We start from the raw sequence: 21,000 nt of genomic DNA on the forward strand, positions 1-21,000 counted from the left end.
TTTCAATGGCCTGTGAAATCTCTTACATGACAGAGATGACTTACTACCTCTTAGTACCTCTTAGCTAAGCCTTTCCACCATGCTTCCCAGGAGCAAGAGAGCAAACTTTTTCTCTGACGTTAGAGAAGAGAAAGTTGCCAGCCTGAAGTCACTAGGCAGTAACCAGGGCAGTGTCAGTATTTAAACAGCCCGAGAAGCTTCCTCATTCATTCTCTTTAGCTCCCTGGGCCCCCAGTCTTTCTCATTAGAAAGAAAGAGTAGTTGCCAAGCCTAGATCTCGAACCAGTTCAAACTGAGACTTGTGTATTCCGGATATGTGACAGAGGTGAAAGAGGAGTCGCCTGAGTTTAACATGAATTCTGGAAGCATGTATGAATATGGAGAAACCATCCCACCACCCTGAACACGAAGTCATCATCTGTGAGGCTGGTACAATGATACCTAGCTTATCGGGCTGATGTAAGTCCCAGGGAGGGGACAGATGCTTAAGGCAAGCTATACCCTTCTGGGAAATGCCCTCTCTCCCTGCTCATTATTCGTCTGGCAAACATCTAATTCCCCTTTGCCATGTGGCCATTCCTCTGGAAAGCATCTTTATGCCTTTCATGGGGGATTGGGTTCCTCCCCACCCCTGCTTCTACAGCCTGTATTGCTAGATGTTGTGCCTCTACCATAAAATCTATCACATTAGGGAAAATATTTATGTGTACATATCTGTCTCTCTGGCTCTAGGTCACTCTACTGAAACATCTAGAACTGGAGGCGAAACTTTTCGGCTTGTTCACCGTCATACCATCCGTGGCTGGCACAGAGGAGGCACTCAGCAAATGAACAAGCCAAGCTAAATGAAGAAGTGAACTTTCTGAAGACAGGAAGCTTACTGAAGCCTGGTTCATCTTTATACTTCCAGAGTCTAACATCATGCTTGGCACTAATGGGCACTTGATAGATGTTTATTTTTGCATGAATGGCATGTAAATTAATTACCTAATTAAATCATCTGGAAGACAGGCAGTAAGATTCAGATGTAAATACTACTGATTGCATGCTTCTGCTCTGCAAGACCGGCTTCTTGTGACATACTGATAATGGGTCACTGTGAATCTGGGGAGTGTCCTTGTTTTGTGCTCTTCCCCCGAGGAGGGACGGATCCTTCTGTTAGTTCAAAAGTGGGCCTATTCCTAACTGCCAGGCATCCAGGATGCCTTCTTTGCCCATCTATCTTTCTGAAGAGCTAGTTAAAGGGTTAATCTGCTCTTAATTCCTTTAGTGTGGTCTTTGAATGAAATGGTTTGAGGGGATTTAGTCTCCAAATCAACAGAGGCAGAAAAAGACTGTCTGGGACTGGCTTCAGCTCCGGGACCAGCTCTCTTTGTATCGCGTGACTTAGGGCACGGATCTCAGCAGGACATCTGGGATGTCTCTCAATGAAGAGATCACACAGGGGTGTTTTCGTACCTGGCCTAGTTGTAATTCTTTGCGTAGCTTCAGGATATACTGAAGTATTTGGGAAAATAAAAGCTGCACCCCCTGCAGACAAAAGGAAAGACAAACATGTGAAGGTCTTTTGTTGTGGTTGTCGATGTCAACATCAGCGCCAAATCTACTTTTCCCTATGACAACAAAGGGAAGAGACTTCCTCAAACCTGCCTTAACAGAGCTCCGGAGAAACGGACAGGTGCACGCGTCAGATTCTCAAGATGGAAGTGAAACTTGGAGGCTTGGTGTACTCCTGTGCCCCATTTGCTATAAAGCGTTTTGTGTTTTGATTTTATAGCTTCTTAATGAAGCCCTATCTGTGTCCCCCTCAATCCCACTTCCCACTGGGCAATCTCATTTTATTAAAAAATTATATGGTACATATTTTATTTTTCAACTTGTATAAAAACCCATAATATATTTTACAGAGCTCTTGGAAAGTAGTATCAAGCAATTATAAGTATTTAGCCTAAGAGTATATGGATTTTATTAATAATTAATTCACATCTCTATTCGAATGAGTTTTCCCTTTCTCTCTTTTGACCAAAACTCATGTTGTCAGCTGAGAAAATTCCCTTTCACAGTTCAGTCCATTTGGAATTTGTTGTCCTGTTCATTGGTTGCTTCTGTGTTTAACAATAGCAAAATTAATACATTTGGAGCTTTTTTTGAAACTTTCACTCAATAGTTAAAGAATTCCTAAATAAATGTGAAATTATCAGAAAATGTGCATAGCTCAAAGGTGTTTCCTAAGAAGGGGAAGTAACTTCCTCTAAGTTATCTGTTATTTCTGGCCACAAGGTCACTAACAGGCTGATGTGTGCAACCAAAATTATTGAAAAAGTGTACTACCAACTCGAAGCAGGTTTTTTAAAACTTCAGATTAAAAAGACAATGTGTTGGATATAGAAGACCATGATAAATGAGCAATTTCATTGTAATACTCAAACCGGGACTCACTCACATTTTATATTTTAAAATAAAATGGTAGATATTGGGAAAATGGCTGTATTTCTATGTGAGGGCTGATCGTGAGTTAACTGGCTGACTTGCAAGGCTTCCTGGCACTTCCTGTCTCCCTCCCTAGCCCAAGTGACTGTGGAGGGTCCCTGCAGCTAACAGAGTGGGGTGAGCAGCCGGTGGCCATGCTTCCGGAACTCTCTCCATCAGGAAGGAGCAGATGGACGTGAACCAGGAACACATTCATCCACAGAAAACCCAGCCTCTGCTGTGAGCGGGGGGCGAGGGAGGAAGGTTAGCCAGGATGAGGCATGGTGTTAAACCCTACTTAGGCTCAGGCAAAATAAATACATAAATAAGTCAAATGTAGAGTCAATGGTTAGAGATAGAAAACAGGCATTTGGTTAGTGACTAATTTCATATTCTCCAAAATTATAGCAGAGGTTCCCTCCGAACAAAAGCTCTCAAAATGTTACAGAAATTCCCTCCTGCCTTTTGCAAACATACAAAGTCTGTAGGAAAACAAATCAAATAGCCTAAAAGTTTATGGGAAAGGAAAAAGAAAATTCCAACTTATCCTAGCAAATATTTCTTTAAGAATAAAAATGAAAAAAATTAAAGGAGGCTGCTAAGGGCTCTTTTATATCGAACATGCTTTTAGTGTCTTACAGAGTCAGCACAGCGAATATATTGGGATGACCAGAAGAAGATTGTAATCCGACAAATGTGAGCTAAAGTTATGGCTAAAGGCAAATTCTGCACGTCTCCTGGTTAAAAAGGAACCCTTTGATAATCAAAGTGGGGTGCTTGGGAAGCACTCAGAAAACCAAAGGGCTTCACCTTCCTTTAGGCTGTGGTACCTCCTAAGTATCGGAAAGTATTCTGAATCATCTACGTGCGTTCTGTCTGGTTTCCCATGAAAGCATGCAACCTGTACGTAAGACCTTATGCTCTTGCTGGGAGGCAGGGGCGGGGCCAGCATTACCTGTGTTTCTAGCATGCATTAACCGTGGAGAGTTTTGTAAGGCTTTATCAACATCATCTGAAGTCAAATGTGGAAGAGGAGCTACAAAACAAAACAAAAAGCGACATCAAAATGAAAAAAAGAGAGAGAGAGAGAATTACCTTTCTTACAAAAAAAAGAAAAAGAAAGAAAGAAAACCATTCCCCCACTCCCACACTAACATCACGGGCAGCTTATAACCATTTCCATCAACCTGCTACTTGTTAGCATGTTAAAACCTACATGGGGGCCCATCTTTAATCCAGGGAAGAAGTGGTTGGGATGCCAGGCAAAGCAATGGAGGAGAATTTACTCCAGCTCACTGTCTGTCACACTACTTCCTTCTCACCATGCTGGACGTTGTAGAAATTAAAGCATGCAGCAAACATTCTGGATTCATGCCAACATGCCATCCCTTTCTGTCAGGTTAAGCCGAATCACATGATACAAAGTGAAAACTTCCCTTGATCTGTGCTCAGGTTAGAATATAAAGTGGGGCTTCATGTAACTTTAGGGAGAATAATCCCCCTAATTCCTACGAAAGAGGAGCCTTAGTGACTGTATTTCGATTTGGGGTATCATGGAGAGTTAACCAATGTGTGACCAGTTAACGCTTCCTTTCCCTTTGACATTCCATCTTCTTGGTCGCAGGACCCTGGAGGAGGCAGCTGAGTGTGGAAGTGAATTTTGGCTTCTGAGAGCGCTGACTACTTCTCATCAGGTGATGTGGCCAGGGTGCTGTTTCCCTAAGTCATCACATACCAAGCGTGTGGTTCCCTCGGATCCCCAGTGGGAACTGGGCGAGGGCAGAAGGATGCTGTCGACACACCTGTTTGAACCCTCTGAAGCTCAGGTCATAAGAACCATAGCCACAGCCATCTATCCTTGGAGGAAGGGGGAGCTTACTCTCTCTGAGGTAGTGGAGATGTGAGAGAAGGATGTCGGCGTTGTAGCTGGGGGTGAGCCTCTGGAAGTCGTCCTTGGTCATCTTGCACAGCTCCTTCCCGTCGATGTTCTGGAATAACAAGATGTTGACGTCTGGAAGGCCATATTCTTTCACCGCCCACTCCAGCCACTGCCGCACATGGTCTGTACTCCATAGCGTAGGATCTGAAAGGGGTGGGAACACATTCAGTCAATTCCTGAAGCCAGGTAACTGCATCTTGGGGTAGATCCCCATCCATGCGGGATTTCTGACCAGCTACCTTCCACAAGCACAGCCTCCAGCCAGGATCCCTGGTTACCCAGGAGAACATCTTAGGGGAAAGACAAAAGCTGCCTCACATCCATAGATCATTGTCTTTAAAGTGAATAGTTCTGGAATCTTGGGATTATTCACATCACATGCCCTCTTTTTTGCTCAATCTAAAGTTTCCTGTAGGCATAAGATTTTAAAAATTCTTTTTTCTCATTTATGTTCCATTTTATTTATTCATTTTAAAATGAGTAAGAAGAAGAGGAAACTTCCTTTCCTTAGAAAACTACTGGAATATTTATATGGAAATAAGAGTAAGCAACACATATCAGGAAGGTGCTAATTACAGATCACAACAACAACAAAAATAATGATAACAGTATTTATGCAAAATACTGAAAAATACTGACCACAGAATCTGAAATGAAATATAGATACACCAAGACTCCAGCCCCTCCTATGAGCCAGCGTTCCTCACAGAGAGCTGTCAGTTCCAGACTTTTCCTGCAGGGTGTTTGGTTTTGCAATTAACCAGCACCTGCAGGAGTGGGGTTGGTGAGTGGTTTTTGCATTCCACAGCTGGCCATGGCGAGCACAAATACCCCAAGGGATGCAGGCTACGTCGTCACACTCCACTGCCACCTATAGGACAGGCAGAGCAGGGCCCTGGGGAGAAGGAGCAGGTGATCTCCAACAGAAACGCCAGCCGGGATGTCCTGTGGTAAACACCGTCAGTGGTAGGGTCTTCAGAGTGTGGTAAATGGGGCGGCTGCTCCCTTGGGCCCCGAGCCCTGAGAGACACATGGGCAGAGAGTTGCAGTCCTGAGTTCTAATCCCACCATTTCTCCACTTTCTGGACCTTGCTGTGGGCAGCTATGTCTCCTTTCTGTGTCTGTCCCACCTGTAAACTAAGAGCACTGATCTCAGCTCCCCGGACGAGCCCTTGGGGGTCAGGCATGCCAGGATGTTTCAAATCCTCTTGAATGAAAGTCAGGTGTGGGAGTCACATTTTAGCTAATACTTTCAGATCCTTGCTTGTTTGGTCCCACTAATATTTTAGGCTACTCAAGAATGGAGCATGTAGTATGCTGCTGCAACACATTTTTAGGTTTACAGAGGTAAACCATAATAATAGTGAGAAACAGCCAGCCAGTCATACACCCAGAGTTCTCTTCCTCTCCTTCCTTCCTTCTTCCTTCCTTCGCTTCTCCCTCCCTTTCTTCCTTTCATCTACATACGAGAAAGAAATTATTGCAGGTCCAGTAGAATCTACCCTTCCCATTCCATTCTCCTACTGCAAACACCTATCCTGAAGTTAGTACATGTATCATTCCTATACATATTTTAATATTTTTACCATTTAAACTACATATATTGTTTTGTGTATTTAAAGTTAACATAAACGATATCTGATTTGCTATTGGCATTCAATGTTATAATTTCAAGATGTAGCCAAGTTAATTCACAAAGATATACTCAATCATTAAGCAGCTCTTAGGCCTCCCCCACGTGATAGTCTCAATTTATTTAGTGAATGTCCCCTGTCCATCTCCATGCATACGCATGAATGAGTCCACATTGGTCCAGGGCCTGGGGTCCTTTTTGGAATCATCTGGGGAGACTGAAAAACTAGTGATGTCTGGTCTCCCCTGGGAGAGTCTGTTTCAATTAGGCTGGAGGGCAGTTGGGCATCACAGTCGAGAAGAGCTCCCCCAGGTGACTGTAATGAGCAGCCAAGGTTCAGATCATCTTCCCTGGGCCTCACTACTCCAAGCGTGGTCCTCCAACCGGGCAGCATCAGCATCACCTGCGAGCTAATTAGAACTGCTGACTGTCAGGCCCCACCCAGACCTGCTGAACCAGAATCTACATTTTCACATGAAACTTGGGGACACGCTGGCCTTGGCTGAGTACCTAGATATGGGATTTCTGAGTTACAGGGCACATCCATTTTCAACTTGACCAGCTAGCATTGGATGTCTACCAATATTTAAACACCCACATTCTCACTTAAAAATCAGTGCGTGGGCCAGGCGTGGTGGCTCACGCCTGTAATCCCAGCACTTTGGGAGGCTGAGGCAGGTGGATCACGAGGTCAGGAGATCGAGACCATCCTGGCTAACACGGTGAAACCCCGTCTCTACTAAAAATAAAAAAAAAAATTAGCTGGGCGTGGTGGCGGGCACCTGTAGTCTCAGCTACTTGGGAGGCTGAGGCAGGAGAATGGCATGAACCCAGGAGGTGGAGCTTGCAGTGAGCCGAGATCAGGCCACTGCACTCCAGCCTGAGCGACAGAGTGAGACTCCATCTCAAAAAAAAAAAAAAAAAAAAAAAAATCAGTGCGCAGAACCTGAAAACTAAAGGGAACTCTGGTTTTGCTACAGAGAATATCAACAAAAACTCCAACGGCAGTGATGACAGAAAAGTGTACATGTTTATTTGTCATCCAAACACTTGGAAACATGTTGTTAGTCTGTGAAAACTGAATGTAGATATGGAAGGTTAATGTTATCCAGTTCACTGAAGTTCAGATGACTCTTCGTCATTGGCTGAGAATTTGGCTTTCAGAGATAAAATGTTTCTTTTATCGTGACATGTCAGAATTCCTCTTTCTACAAAAATGGATCATACTGAGGTCTTAGGCAAGTTCTCTTTATCTTTGGTTCTGCGCAGAGGACAGTTTGCTCCATCTTCACAGAGAGAAGACCCCCCATCCTACCCAAGTCATTCCCTATAAGCTCCATCCTTTCATGTTAGCCAAACCCACCTTTTTGTTTTGTTTTGCTTTGCTTTTAACAAAACGGGAGGACTATTTTATTTTTAATGTAACAACTGTACTTCCTAGAAATAAGTTCATTCTGGGAATAGATTTTCTTCTCTAAATGGTGGAACTGGATATTCTCAAAATGATACCTAAACATATTGTCTGAAAGCCACTAGGTTCATGTTAAAATGGTGAAAGGAGAAGTTTAATCTCTCTATTATCCCTTGGTGTGCCCCTTAATTGGTTTCGCTCATCAAGCCAAGGGTTATCATGGCCCATTCAGTTTTCCTTTAAGGGAATCAGGTCCAACACCCCAGAGACAAAGTCCTCAACCTGTATTGTACTTATCTCTACAAGTCTCACTCTGAGTTGGTAAAAGGCTGTTCTGGAGCTCTGGAGTTCTGCCGATATGAATATAAATTACTACAACCTTTCTGATGAACAACACAACAATACGATACAACAATACAACACAACAATACAATCAAACGTCTTTAAATATGTGCATATTCCCTGGCTTAAAAATTCCATTTCTAGAAATTTATCCTAAGGAAATAATAGAGGATGTGCGCAATGATTTATTGTCAAGGATGTTCTTCGTAGTGTTGTTTATAATAGCAAAACATTGGAAACACCCTAAATGTCCAGCAAAAGAGAACTAGTTTTGTAATGCATTTAGGAATATTCCTGTGATATTTAGAGACTAAAAATTACACTGTTGAAATATATTTATTGATATGATAAAATGTTCAGAGTAGATTGCATTTTAAAATTTCAAAATATTATTATGATATCATTGTATTTTGCAAAGATATATAAATATCTGCAGAGAAAGAAATTCCGAGGGAGATACAGCAAAATGTGAACTGTTGTCTCTGAGGAAAAGGAGATGGGGAATTTTAGATTTGTCATTTTCACTAAACTATATTTTCTCATTTTTCTATAATAAATATGGAATACTTGTGTCACAAATTATTCATAAAAAATGTATTCTCTATTTTTCAAAACCAAAACATGGTCTTACAAAGGGCATATATATATATATATTTAATGTATATTATATATATATACTATACATACCACCTATATATAATATATGTGAAAGTATTTTTATAAAATACTTTAAATACTTTATAAAAAGTATTTTTTAAAAGTATAAAAAATAAAAGTAAAAAAACAAAAAGAAAAGTTAAAAAATAAAAATGAAACTATGCAAAGCATTTTATAAAAAGTATAAAAAATAAAACTACTAAAATACTTTATAAAAATATTTTTATAAAATAATGAAATATATAACATATAAAATATATACTTACATATATGCTATATATACTACCTATATATAGTATATATGTGAAAGTATTTTTATAAAATTGCTTTCAAGAGTATAAAAAGTTAGTTTCAGTTTCTTTTATATTTTGTTAATATAGATTGCTTCATCTGAAAAGAGTAAAATTACATGAAGTCAGAACACTCCCACATCCTTTTAGCATTTGATCTCCACACATCTGCCCTATAAATTTCTAAGCAAACAATGGTGAAAACAAAACATGGCCACTTGGTAGAAGAAATGAGGGCATTCCTTTTCTCCTGTGCACTCGCACCACTCTCCTGCACCCACTCCGGAGGTGTTGCAATAGAGGACAGTTTGCAGGGGAAAAGCCCAGATTCCCCAGCATGAAGCACACAGTCCTTTGTTCCATGGGTGTCATTCCCAACCATTCCCCCTCCACCCTACATTTCCTGAGCCAATGCCTCCATGCCTGTGCCACATGCCACCCACAGCGTGAAGGACTAGCACCTTCTTGTGCCCTCACCTATACTCACCACCTCCTTTGGGCATCTGTCCTAGATGCTCTCACAGAGGAAACACTTAACAAATCTCTGGGCAGTGAAGTGATAACAAGACTGAAGACCTAGTCTCTGCTCACACTGAACTCCACCTCCACTACTTTGGCCAGGCAATGATGCTGCAGCTATAGATGATGGTTTTTAGAGTTCAGGTCAGTGCACTGGGTCCAGGCTGTCAGGTTTTGGCCCTAACCTTTCAACTCCATGGAGAGCCCCAGTAGTCTCTCTAGTCTCCTCCACAGTCCACGGTATCTCAGCAAAGCTTTATGGCTTCTGTCACGCCAGGAATCAAAGAAAGGGGCTCACGAGTTCCTATGAGATTCAGCAGGCCTGTCTTCCTCCTTTCTTGACCCCAACCACACATGTGTAGGAGGAAGGAGAGGGGACTACAGCATAAGCCCCAGCCGAGGCATCACCTTTGCCTACGTTTAGGTGCGACCTTCTGCCCTGGGTAGGAACACCTCTTGCCTCCAGGTAGCAGCGTGTTTGGAACCTGTCATTTAATTTTATAACTGGACCTCATTTTTCTCTTCTGTAAAACAATGTGAAGAATTTCAGGACCTGAGAAATGACTCAAATAGGATAAGAAATAAGATAGATTTAATTCAAGTAAAAGTCATTAAGCATTGAGCATATGGCTATATGCACCAGTACTATGGAGATTCCAAAGTGTCCAAGACCAAGAGAAACACTAAGGATCCACTGAGAGAGGCAGCTTATGACCACAACCACAAAGCAGAACTAAGACTCCGTGATCAGGCCGGGCGTGGTGGCTCACATCTGCAATCCCAGCTCTTTGGGAGGCCAAGGAGGGTGGATCACCTGAGGTCAAGGGTTTGAGACCAGCCTGACCAACATGGAGAAACCTCATCTCTACTAAAAATACAAAATTAGCTGGGCGTGGTGGCGCATGCTTGTAATCCCAGCTACTCAGGAGGCTGAGGCAGGAGAATTGCTTGAATCCAGGAGGCAGAAGTTGCGATAAACCGAGATTGCGCCATTGCACTCCAGAAGCCTGGGCAACAAGAGCGAAACTCCGTCTCAAAAAAAAAAAAAAAAAAAAAAGACTCCGTGATCCAAGCAGGAAGTGGAAGTGCAGAGAGGTAGCACCAACCAGGAAAAATGGGAAAGGTTTACCAGGAGAGTGAGCTTGGATTAACAGCAAGAATTTTGACAGAAGTAGAGAGAAGCTCTTTGGTTTAGGGGAACCACTTAGCCCAGCCTCATCCGACATGGGCATGAAATATCTGACATGTTTAAGAAGAAGGGAGAAATTTGGTGTGGCTGCAGTGGAGGATTTCAGAGAGGGCACAGCAACATACGAGGATGGGGATGAAAGTTGGGCTCAGATCAACAAGGCCCTTGAGTCTTGCTAACAAGGTTGGATTTTCATTTCTAGAGATTTCAGAGTAATTGAAAATTTCTAAGAAATTTTTTAAAATCTTAACACCAATCACAGAAAACTTGGTGATGAAAATAAAAGGTTTTATTGGGAATCCAAATACCCACATTTGGATTCTTATTCAACCATTTACTAGACATAAACGTCAACCTCTCTGGAATTTGTTTTATATTTTTCTGTGGGTAATTAAATGAAATGTTAGGGGAATAGAAAAGTAAATGAGATAATGGATGTGAAAGCACTTTGCCAACAATAACATACTGCAAAAAAAGAATGCATCCACGCACTCGATTTTGCATTGCAAACTCTGCTAAAATGGAATAAGAACAAAATCTATTATCATAGGGGCAGCCTCCTCCTTAAGACACAAAAGTCCAATTTATGATTCTATTTTAAGAAACTTTTGGAGGTGCTTCTGTCAGATGAATCATAAGCCATTGAAGATAAGTTGTTCATTTTCAGCCTTCCATTCCAATTGTTTTGAAAACATCTGTGTCATCATTCTACATTTCATAGACACCAAAATGGTAAACTGTCATGGCACAGGCTAAACAGGAGAAGCCATCACACTCTGAAGCCTCTTATTTGTATCTTAAGTTACATGGTTATTATGAAATCTACTCTGGTAAATTGGAATTTAAAAAAATAAATAAAAGTAAACCATTACACACAGAGTTCTGGAGTTGTACTGTTAATGTACTCTGTATGTGGAGTGGGAGTGGGGGTATAAGCAGTGGGAGGGAGGGAGGAAAGCTGACATTTAACAAAAATATTTCCATGAAACAGGATTCTGACCTAGTAGAGTTCCACTATTGCCAGGAAAATATTGAGTGGATATTTAAATCAGGCAAAGGGGTACTGCATTGCCAAAGACATACTGTGCCTTTGTAAAACAAAATGCCTCACACAGGCAAACATCCTATTTCAGAGGCCCCTCCAGAGAAATGAATAAAGTAAGATTAAATAAAAGCCAAACTGGTGATAATGAAACTCCTGAATGTTATTTTTCTTAAATAATACCAATGTAAAATCTTGGCTTCCCAAAAGAAAAAAATTACTCTTGGTTATGAAAAAAAACATCAAAAAATAAAAACTAAAATGTACCTCTAAGCCATATCACAAGCCTAGTGAGGTGTTTGTTTATAAATCCAGGCCCTGGGCAAGTCAGCCAATCTGCTGTCCAAGACACTCATAAGCCTGCAAAAATAAGATTTAACATCTTGCATCCTCAGGAGGACAGAAATTACGTTTATAAAGCAGGCCCAATAGAGAGAACTGGCTTAAATTTGAGCAATGATTCATTCCATCACAAATGGAAACTTGATCTCAAATAAAGAGCCTATCTCAAGACTGTTTCTGAGCCTTTTAAATTTCTAACTTATATGTAGAGTTCATTTATTGTTTTGGTATTGATTTCTAATTTTATTGCACGTTGGCCAGTGAATAGAGTCTATATGAAATTAACATTTGATTTGATTTTATTTTTTTGAGATGGTGTCTCGCTCTGTCACCTAGGCTGGAGAGCAGTGGCATGATCTGGGCTCACTGCAACCTCAGCCTCCTGGGTTCAACTGCCTCAGCCTCCCGAGTAGCTGGGATTACAGGCACCCGCCACCATCCCCGGCTAATTTTTGTATTTTTAATAGAGACAGGGTTTCACCATGTTGTCCAGGCTGATCTCGAACTCCTGACCTTAGGTGATCCACCCACCTCGGCCTCCCAAAGTGCTGGGATTACAGGCATGAGCCACCATGCCCAGCTGAAATTAGCTTTTTAAAAAGTTTGTTACTCTTTTGGTGGCCTAGTGCATGGTCAATTTTTATAAATGTTCCTTGATTGCTTAAGAAATGCATATTCTCTAATTTGGGAGTACAGAGTTCTAGAAAAAAAAACCCTTGGTAAGGTATATTTAATTTTAATGTCACTGACCTATCAATTACAGAGAAGTGCAAATTAAAATATCTCACTAAATTGGACTTGACTATTTCTTTTTGCAGTTCATTACATATTTCAAGGCTATGTTATTAGGTACATATAAGTTTATCATTATCATATATTTTTCATGAATTTAACCTTTTTTCACTATGTAATGACCCTCAATTATCTCCAGTTATGCTTTCTGCCTGAAAGTATATTTTGTCTGCTTTCTATTTCTATTTTTGTCAGCTTTTTTAAAACTCAATTTTGACTAGCGTATCTTATTCTGTCAACTCTCAATCTTTGTTTGTGCAAGATGTTTTTGTAAACAACCCATAACTGATTGTGGACTATTTTTTAGTCTAGTCAATCACTCTCTGTCTTTAATGGCAAATTTGGTCCATCTACACTTATTATTACTGATCTATCTGATTTTTACCGTCTTATTTTGTGCTTTATGTTAAACTTTCTTAGTCCATTCTCTATTTCTCCTTTCCAAGTGTCTAATCAGATTGATCTACTTTTCTTCACTCACTTGTTTTTCTTTGTTTCTGTATTGGTTTGGCTCTTTGACATTCTAGTTCTCTTTCTTGTTAATCTTTAAACAAAATCTAAGTTTAATCACCAGTAATTTAGAAAGCTTATATTTGAATCATCAATCTCTGATTTTACATGACAAATGTTCCCTCGTATTTTTACTCCATTGAATTTTCTACTCCCTACTTAGGAGGCTGTGGTTGTCATTTTACAGCCATTTCTTTCTAGATCTACCCTCACCTGAATCAATTTCATTGCTCCCATTTCCTTCCTGTATCTCACTCCCTTCTTCTAGGATCCATTTTTTAAATTAAATCTTTTGTTATTATCTGAAGTGAGGTTCAATTAGCAACAAACTCTCTTTTTGACTCCTTCTTTTATGTTCTTCCTTAATATTTAAAAAGTTTATTTATTTTATACTCTTTATCCAATACTTTAATTATTTAACCTTCTTGAGGGTTTAATCATGTTCGTTGTTTCTGTTAAATCTTGGTTGGGGGAGATCTCTCTTCAGCTATTTTTTTGTAATTTGCGGGTGGCAGAGTCATCTTTAGCAGGTCTCTATCTGCAGGAATTCGGTACAACGTAGGTTGAAGACATGTCTCTCCATGAAGATTTCGTATTTACTTCTGCCAGGTTTCCCAGATTATCACTAGCCCATGACCATTTTTCTGTACTAATTTCTCAGCCTTAGAGTTCCTGGCACACACTGTTGTATGTATGGGGTGGGGACTCGGCTAATGACAGGCTCAGTTCCAATTCCCTGCTTTGTGCAAACTCAAGATTTCATTCCTTGCCCCTAGTTGACCTTTAAAATCCAAATCTCTGCATTATAGCAACCTAGGATAACCAGATGTCAACATAAGAATGTGCTGCTCTGCTGTATTCTCACTTTTTCCTTATTTTAGTCCCTAAGTAGTTCATTGACTTTCTTCCCAGTTCAGCTGTGCATTTAAAAGGATATTAAACTCTATGCAGCAATTCCAGGTGTTTTGCAAAAGGAATGTTTTTCAGGTCCTTTTATAGTAACCTCTCTATTTTACTAGAACCAAGAGCCCTCTCTGCATACTTTTTACCTATTTACTTTGCATAGTTTTCATTTTTAATGCAGCGATCATCCTAACTCATGTTATGCTTTACTTCATTCATTTATTAATTAATCATCAAAAATTACTTACATGAATTGTATAATCCTCTATGAAAGATTCAAAAATGGCAAGAAAGAGTGCCTGTCCTCTACTTGTTTGAGAATCTACAATTCTGTGTATTTTATTTAAAAATACATGACTAAATTATTTTTGTTAGGCTCTAAACATAGCTTTGTCATTCTGACACACTGATTTATTTCTCTGGATGAAACCATTCTCAACTAATCATCTTGTTTTTGGATAATGATCGTTATTGTTCTTTCTTTTGTTGTTGTTGCCTCCCATTAGTTATTCCATGACAACATTGTGTGTGCTCATCATGTTTTAGAAATGCAAGGGCTTGTTCCACGTAAAGGTTTCTCCCTGCCTGGGTTTTCTTTCTTTGTCTTCTCTTTAAATGTTGCTATCCCCAGAGTTTCATCCTTGGTCTACCCCCTCCTCTTTCCATAGATATCTTTGGGCATTCTTATTTGCTCTCGTGTTTGAACTACAACATGCATGCTATATTATTTTCCTAGGGCTGCCGTAACCAAGTACCACAAAATGTGAAATGTGTGGTTTAGAAACAACGGAAATTCATCGTCTCGTAGCTCTGGAGGATCAAAATCTGAAATCAAGGTATCAGCAAGGCCTTGCTCCATCCGAGACTGTGGATAAAATCTGTCCTTGGCTCTTCTAGCTTCTGGTGCTGTCCAGCAATTGAATGTTCCATTGCTCGCAGTTCCATCAATCCAACCTCTGCCTGTCTTCACATGGAGTTCTCCCTCTGTGTTTCCATATCATCTCCCTCTGTGTGTGTCTATGTCCAAATTTCTCCTTTGTGTAAGGACATCAGTCATTTTATTAGGCCCACCCTAATGACCTCATCTTAACTTGATTAAATCTGCAAAACCTGTATTTCCAAATAAGGTCACATTCTAAGGAACTGAGGGTTGGGACTTCAGCATATCTTGTGAGAGAGGCACAATTTAACCTGTAACAGGCAGCTGTGTCTGCCATTCTATATCTTGAGTCCCCAGGGCGCTCTCGCAGTTTCCAGACCCAAATATAAACTGAAGAGCTGCACTTTTTATCCCAGGTACTGTTTAAGCATGTCACACATATTGCTGTATTTAATCCATATAACACCACATGAAGTAGGAATTATTATCATCCATATTTTGGTGATGAAAAACCTGAGAAACAGCAAGATTAAGTAGCTTCCCAGATCCCACAGTTAGTACATGGCAGAGTTTAGAACTCAAGTGCTGTGACTCCCGATAAAGGACTTTCCATCCGGAACTCTAGGCCCACCACACTGCCTGGCAGGTGTCCCAGAAGCATCTTAAACACAGGATGAACCAAACTGAAATCACCTATTTTAAACACTTTTTTTTTGTATATTCATTAACACCTACCCAGCTGCTCATGCTAAATCTAAGCTGTCTTCAATTCCATTCTTCTCTTTGACTTTGAAGAAAAACAGATAACATCATTAGCACTGTAGAAATGTAAAAATTAGCCCTGGGCAACACAGTAGATTATTTTGCAAAATTCCCTCTCCACCTCCTTTATTTACTTAAGTCTTATTTGAAAAGGCTGTTGCAGAATGTCTACAAACAATTTAACAAACATATTCTCTCATCCCATTCCTGTGTTCTCCCCTGGGTATTTTTGTCAGTGCAGCTTAGGAAGAAGAACCCAGACTCTGGAGTCAGAAAGAACTGGGTTCAAATCCTGGCTCTTCAAATGATTGGCTGTGACATCTTTGGCAACTCTCTTAGCGTTCCTAGTTTTAGTTTCTTTACTGTCAAGTGAGAATGATAATGAGTACCTACATGATAGGGTGGTCGCATGATTTAAATGAGATGATACCTCTTCTACAAAGTTCATGTCCAAGTGCCTGACAACAGTGCATATCAATAGATAGTAGCTGTCATTGCTTTTTAAAAAAATGATTCAATTTCAGCCTCACATGTAACCCAGTGGAGGTTTCCTCAACCACTATTCAGCTGATAACTTTAAAATACATATCATAAACTTTGATGTTAGCATTTCTATTTTAGTGGGTTTTGTTATTTAGTTGTTTGAGCATAGCAGGAATTTAAACAGAAGATTAAAGAAGCATGTCCCATCATATCGACAGAGTGGAAGAGATCCTCGGGTGTGTTCAGGGATGTGACAAAGAAAGATGAAGACACAAGTCATTTCACCAACAGGTTCTAGGCCTGAGAATAGGCTCTGGTCTCACCCAGTTGTGCAAGTGTCCCTGGGAAAGTCATTTGACCTCTCTCAGTCTTGGTTTTCTCATGTTTAAAGGAAGACTGAACTTAGACCACCAAGAATCCTGCAACCCCTGCGAGTCTGCGATTCCCGCTAGTTAGATCTAGATTACCGTTAACTTGATAAATCACATTTACTCTCCTCCACACAGAATCCAAGTGCTGGCTGTGTTGTCTGGTGATTGAGAACAAAAAAGACATGATCACCACCTCACTAAACTTACCATCTAATAAAACAGACAGGCTTATAAATAACTCATGCTAAGAGGATTGGAAACATAATATATCAGCCATCAGGGCTTGGTCGGAGGGTATGTTCTATTACTTGTTATTCACTGGCTTTCAAAGCCCAGAGGGGGCATGCCAATATTTAGGGAGGATCATGTGAAAACTACACAGTCCTCTACTACTCTGAGAACTCAAGATCCCTTCTTTACATGAAAGCAGACTGCCAAAGACTCATGCTGAGTGTCTGTCCTCTACCTGTGCTGAGCTATTCTCTAACGTAACTCAGTGCTCATAGAAGATGTCACAAGAAATAGGCTGTTGAAATGCAGTGCTGCAACTGTGGCAGGAAGATGGTCGATGGTCGGGTCTATGGCCCCAGTGGCCCCAAGGGATCCTTGTTTCAGGATTCTACACTGAGATAAACATTGCCTTCCCTGTGAAACTTCTTTTTTGAAAGGAAAAATTATTTTCCCAAATAACTCTTTTCATTTTGGCTGCCAGGAAGCTCAAAGCCACACTGGAAACTTAAGTATAGCATCTTGGGCAAGCTTGTGGTCAAAATGGCTGCATTCTTCCCTCACATGCTCTTGGTTTCTCATTTGTATTTTTAACTGCCTTAGCACTGATCCCTAATTTCTATTTGATAAGTCGTTTGGGCACATGCCCATCAGTAGTTTAGTTCACAAGACATCTCAAATCCTTTGCAGAATATCCATATTTAAGTAAGTATATACGTGCATTTGAGAATACAATATGAAACAAAATAAAGTGTGATAACAAAAGAATTGGTAAGATGTCGTAAGAGGAGTGATTAATCTGACAGAGAATCAAGCATGGCTCCCTTGACAGGGTGGATTTTGAAGATGTCTGGAAGAATGAGGAAGAACATTCCAGAGAGGGAAACGCAGGGACAAGGACACCAGGTGGTGAAAATACAGCATGTGAGTTGGGGATGTGGCAGAGGAAAATGGCAGAGGCTGCAAAGGGCTTTCGAAATCACATCATCATGGGTATAAGCAAAGCTTTTCTTGATTTGTCCTGTCATACAAACCTCCATTCCTCAACTGTTCTGAAACACGGGTCTGAATCACTCACTTGAGCTCTCAATCACACATTCTTCTGTCTGTCAAAAACTACTTACCCCACGTGGGTGGGTCTTAGCTACTTCTGACAGCCTTCGGTCATCTCCTCAGTGAGTAAGAGTAATGGGAACTCAATGAACAATTTCTAATGGAATCGAAAGGTCCTAGCACAGGGGTCTGAGTAAGACACAAATCATGTAGCTTCAGCCACACGTGTTTGGTGGGCAAGAAAAGGTGATTTTAAATCTCATTAGAGCTTTTATTCACGGTGAATGGAACACAGTGAGTTTAATGAACGAATTAATAATGAAGAACGTGAAGAGATACAGTGAAGAGAAGAATGTGGCTACTCTTTTATCTCTGAGATTACTGATTATCGCAAGGGTCTATGCTGAAAGTGAGTTATTTTAAAAATAGAAGCAGAGGCGTTTGAAAAGCTCAACACTTTAGCACCTATTTTAGGGAATTAAAACAGAAAAAGGGCCGGGTGCGGTGGCTCACGCCTGTAATCCCAGCACTTTGGGAGGCCGAGGTGGGTGGACCACCTGAGGTCAGGGGTTTGAGACCAGCCTTGCCAAAATGGTAAAACCCCGTCTCTACTACAAATACAAAAATTAGCTGGCTGTGGTGGCAGGCGCCTGAGATCCCAGCTACTCAGGAGGCTGAGGCAGGAGAATTGCTTGAACCCAGGAGACAGAGGTTGCAGTGAGCCATGACCGCGCCATTGCACTCCAGCCTGGGCAACAGAGTGAGACTCCATCTCAAAATAAATAAATAATAATAATAATAAAAACAGAAAAAGAGAAACCTTTCAAAATGCTATAAGCTGCTAAAGCCAGAGGTCCTATTGCATTTTGGTCAGCATTTTGCAACTTTTAAGAAGTGAACGGAGCCTGTGCCTTCCTCTTTGTCAGCCACTTGGTTAGCACATCTCCATGTTCACAGCCAACACCTAAAGAGTAACAGTAACTAGCACAACGAGTGATTCTTCATTTAATTTTTTTTGGAATGTTAATGTGATACTGTTAGTTATTTCTACCCTTCCTTTTTGTCTACTTGCCTTTTCTAAAAGTGATAAACCATATCTTTGTTAAAAATAATTCAAGTCTATTAAAGTAAAATTCATATCTTCTATCTAGATTGGAACTTTTAAACCTTATTATACACGAAAATTACATATACAATAAGCATGTTAATAATATAAAATCTCCAACCCCACATCCAGGTTTGGAACATTTGGAGGTGCGTGTGTGTGTGTGTGTCTGGGAAAGGGTCTCACTCTGGCTTCCTGGTGAGAGTGAAGTGGTGCAATCATGGTTCACTGCAGCCTCAAACTTCTGGGCTCAAAGAATCCTCCTGCCTCAGCCTCCCAAATAGCTGGGACTACAGGAACCACCACTACACCTGGCTAATGTTAAAATTTTTTGTAGAGATGGGGTTCCACTATGTTGTCCAGGCTGGTCTTGAACTCCTTGGCCTCCCAAAGTGCTGGGATTACAGGTGTAAGCCACTGTGACTGGCAGGAAATGTGTATTTTTAATCACAAATTTTCCAGGCAATCTTGATGCAAGTGGTTCTGACCATACTTTGAAAAACACTTTCTAGGCCAGGCGTGGTGGCTCATGCCTATAATCCCAGCACTTTGGGAGGCCGAGGTGGGCGGATCACCTGAGGTCAGGAGTTTGAGACCAGCCTGGAAAACATGGCGAAACCCCATCTCTACTAAAAATACAAAAATTAGCCTGGCGTGGTGGCGGGCGCCTGTAATCCCAGCTATTCAGGAGGCTGAGGCAGGAGAATCACTTGAACCTGGGAGGCAAAGGTTGCAGTGAGCTGAGATCGTGCCACTGCAATTCAGTCTGGGGAACAAGAGCGAGACTTTGTCTCAAAAAAAAAAAAAAAAAAAAGGAAAAGAAAAACACTTCCTAGTCAACCTCCAAATTAAGCTCGGCCAAAAAAGAGCCATGTAACCAGGATGGGGGATGTCACACTTGTCAGGCCCTCTTATTACAACTGGTTTCACTGAACAACACTTGGGTCTACAACAATGTAAGAAACTGCCCGGCCCTATGAGAGATCCACCTAGATTTATAGATACGTGCACCAAATACATAGATAAAACCAGAGATGTGAATTATGGCCTAACCAGTACCCTTTGGGAAGGCACAATCAACAGTCTTGCCAGAACAACGGGCACAAACCAGGGCTGCCCAGAATGCCTGGTGGCGCTACTGGTTGAACGCTTTGCTCATGACTCCCCCAGTCTTCCTTAGGACAAACAGAGGAACGCATCTTCCTCCAGACTCAGAATTAATAGCTGGACTGTCTTTTCACATTTGCTTTCTTTTTTTACTGTGGACACTGAGTTATCCCTTTCACACTGCCTGATGATACCTTGAAGCCAAGTAACACCTACCTTTTGCAATTCTGCAATATTTAAAAGTTGCAATTAAAAATACATACATACACACACACACACACACAGGTGTGTGTAAACCTCACTCCTGGTTTTACTCTGTCTGTTCAATTCTTACTTTAGTCCATACTCCACATTCCTCTATTTTTAAAAAGTGGATTCTACTGTGCTCTTTCATATGTATCTATGTGAGCTTGCTTAAATCTGTTCTGAAATAGGAGGCAGTGTAAATATATCAAGTGGCAGTCTACATTCATTCATTAGGGACATTTTCTAGTTGACACTTTCTTATGGGCTTTTTTTTTTGACGCTTTTTTTATGGGCTTCTTTATTAACTCAAGATCATGAGTCTCAAAACCAGGGTTGAGGGAATCACTTCTCAAAACTGGGTTCCACGTACCAGAACCCAATCTGAACACGGACAAAGCCCCCCAGGTCCTCTGTGGTTTTCTCTCTCAGTCTCCATACAGTACAAATGTTCTCATCAGTGTTTATTAGGACCACTGTTACCTCTAGTGTGTAAACATCGGCATGTATTGATGGCACAAGTGTTTGGGAATTACTGATGTTTTTTTTCCATTCAGCTATCCGTATGATTTGCATTAGTGCCAAGCAACGTCTCTAAGTAGTAAGGTCTATGTGAACCACTCAGGACCAGGTCTGGAGAATTCTTTTTGCATACATGGGGTACTCCATGCCCCAAATCTGCCTTAGTGAGGTGCCTGAATACCATGGGGATGGATACAGCAGCTGGTAC

General features: G+C 40.9%; 1 protein-coding gene across 7 annotated transcripts in view; it reads right to left on the reverse strand.

Moving 5' to 3' along the window:
- Positions 1-21,000, reverse strand: part of ERG (ETS transcription factor ERG) — a 285,239-nt gene that overhangs the window by 17,175 nt on the left and 247,064 nt on the right. For 4 of the 7 annotated variants that reach the window (XM_003263932.3, XM_003263935.4, XM_003263933.3 and 1 more), the window contains 3 exons: positions 4,349-4,552; positions 3,425-3,505; positions 1,459-1,530 (listed from right to left, as the gene is read on the reverse strand). In XM_003263932.3, the coding sequence (XP_003263980.2) occupies positions 1,459-1,530; positions 3,425-3,505; positions 4,349-4,552 (357 nt within the window). The remainder of the gene's footprint in view (positions 1-1,458; positions 1,531-3,424; positions 3,506-4,348; positions 4,553-21,000) is intronic. The other 3 variants (XM_003263934.3, XM_004092322.3, XM_030806204.1) reach the window with 1 other exon arrangement.

The sequence above is a fragment of the Nomascus leucogenys genome, chromosome 25 (genome assembly GCF_006542625.1).
Source record: "Nomascus leucogenys isolate Asia chromosome 25, Asia_NLE_v1, whole genome shotgun sequence".
Lineage (NCBI taxonomy): Eukaryota > Metazoa > Chordata > Mammalia > Primates > Hylobatidae > Nomascus > Nomascus leucogenys.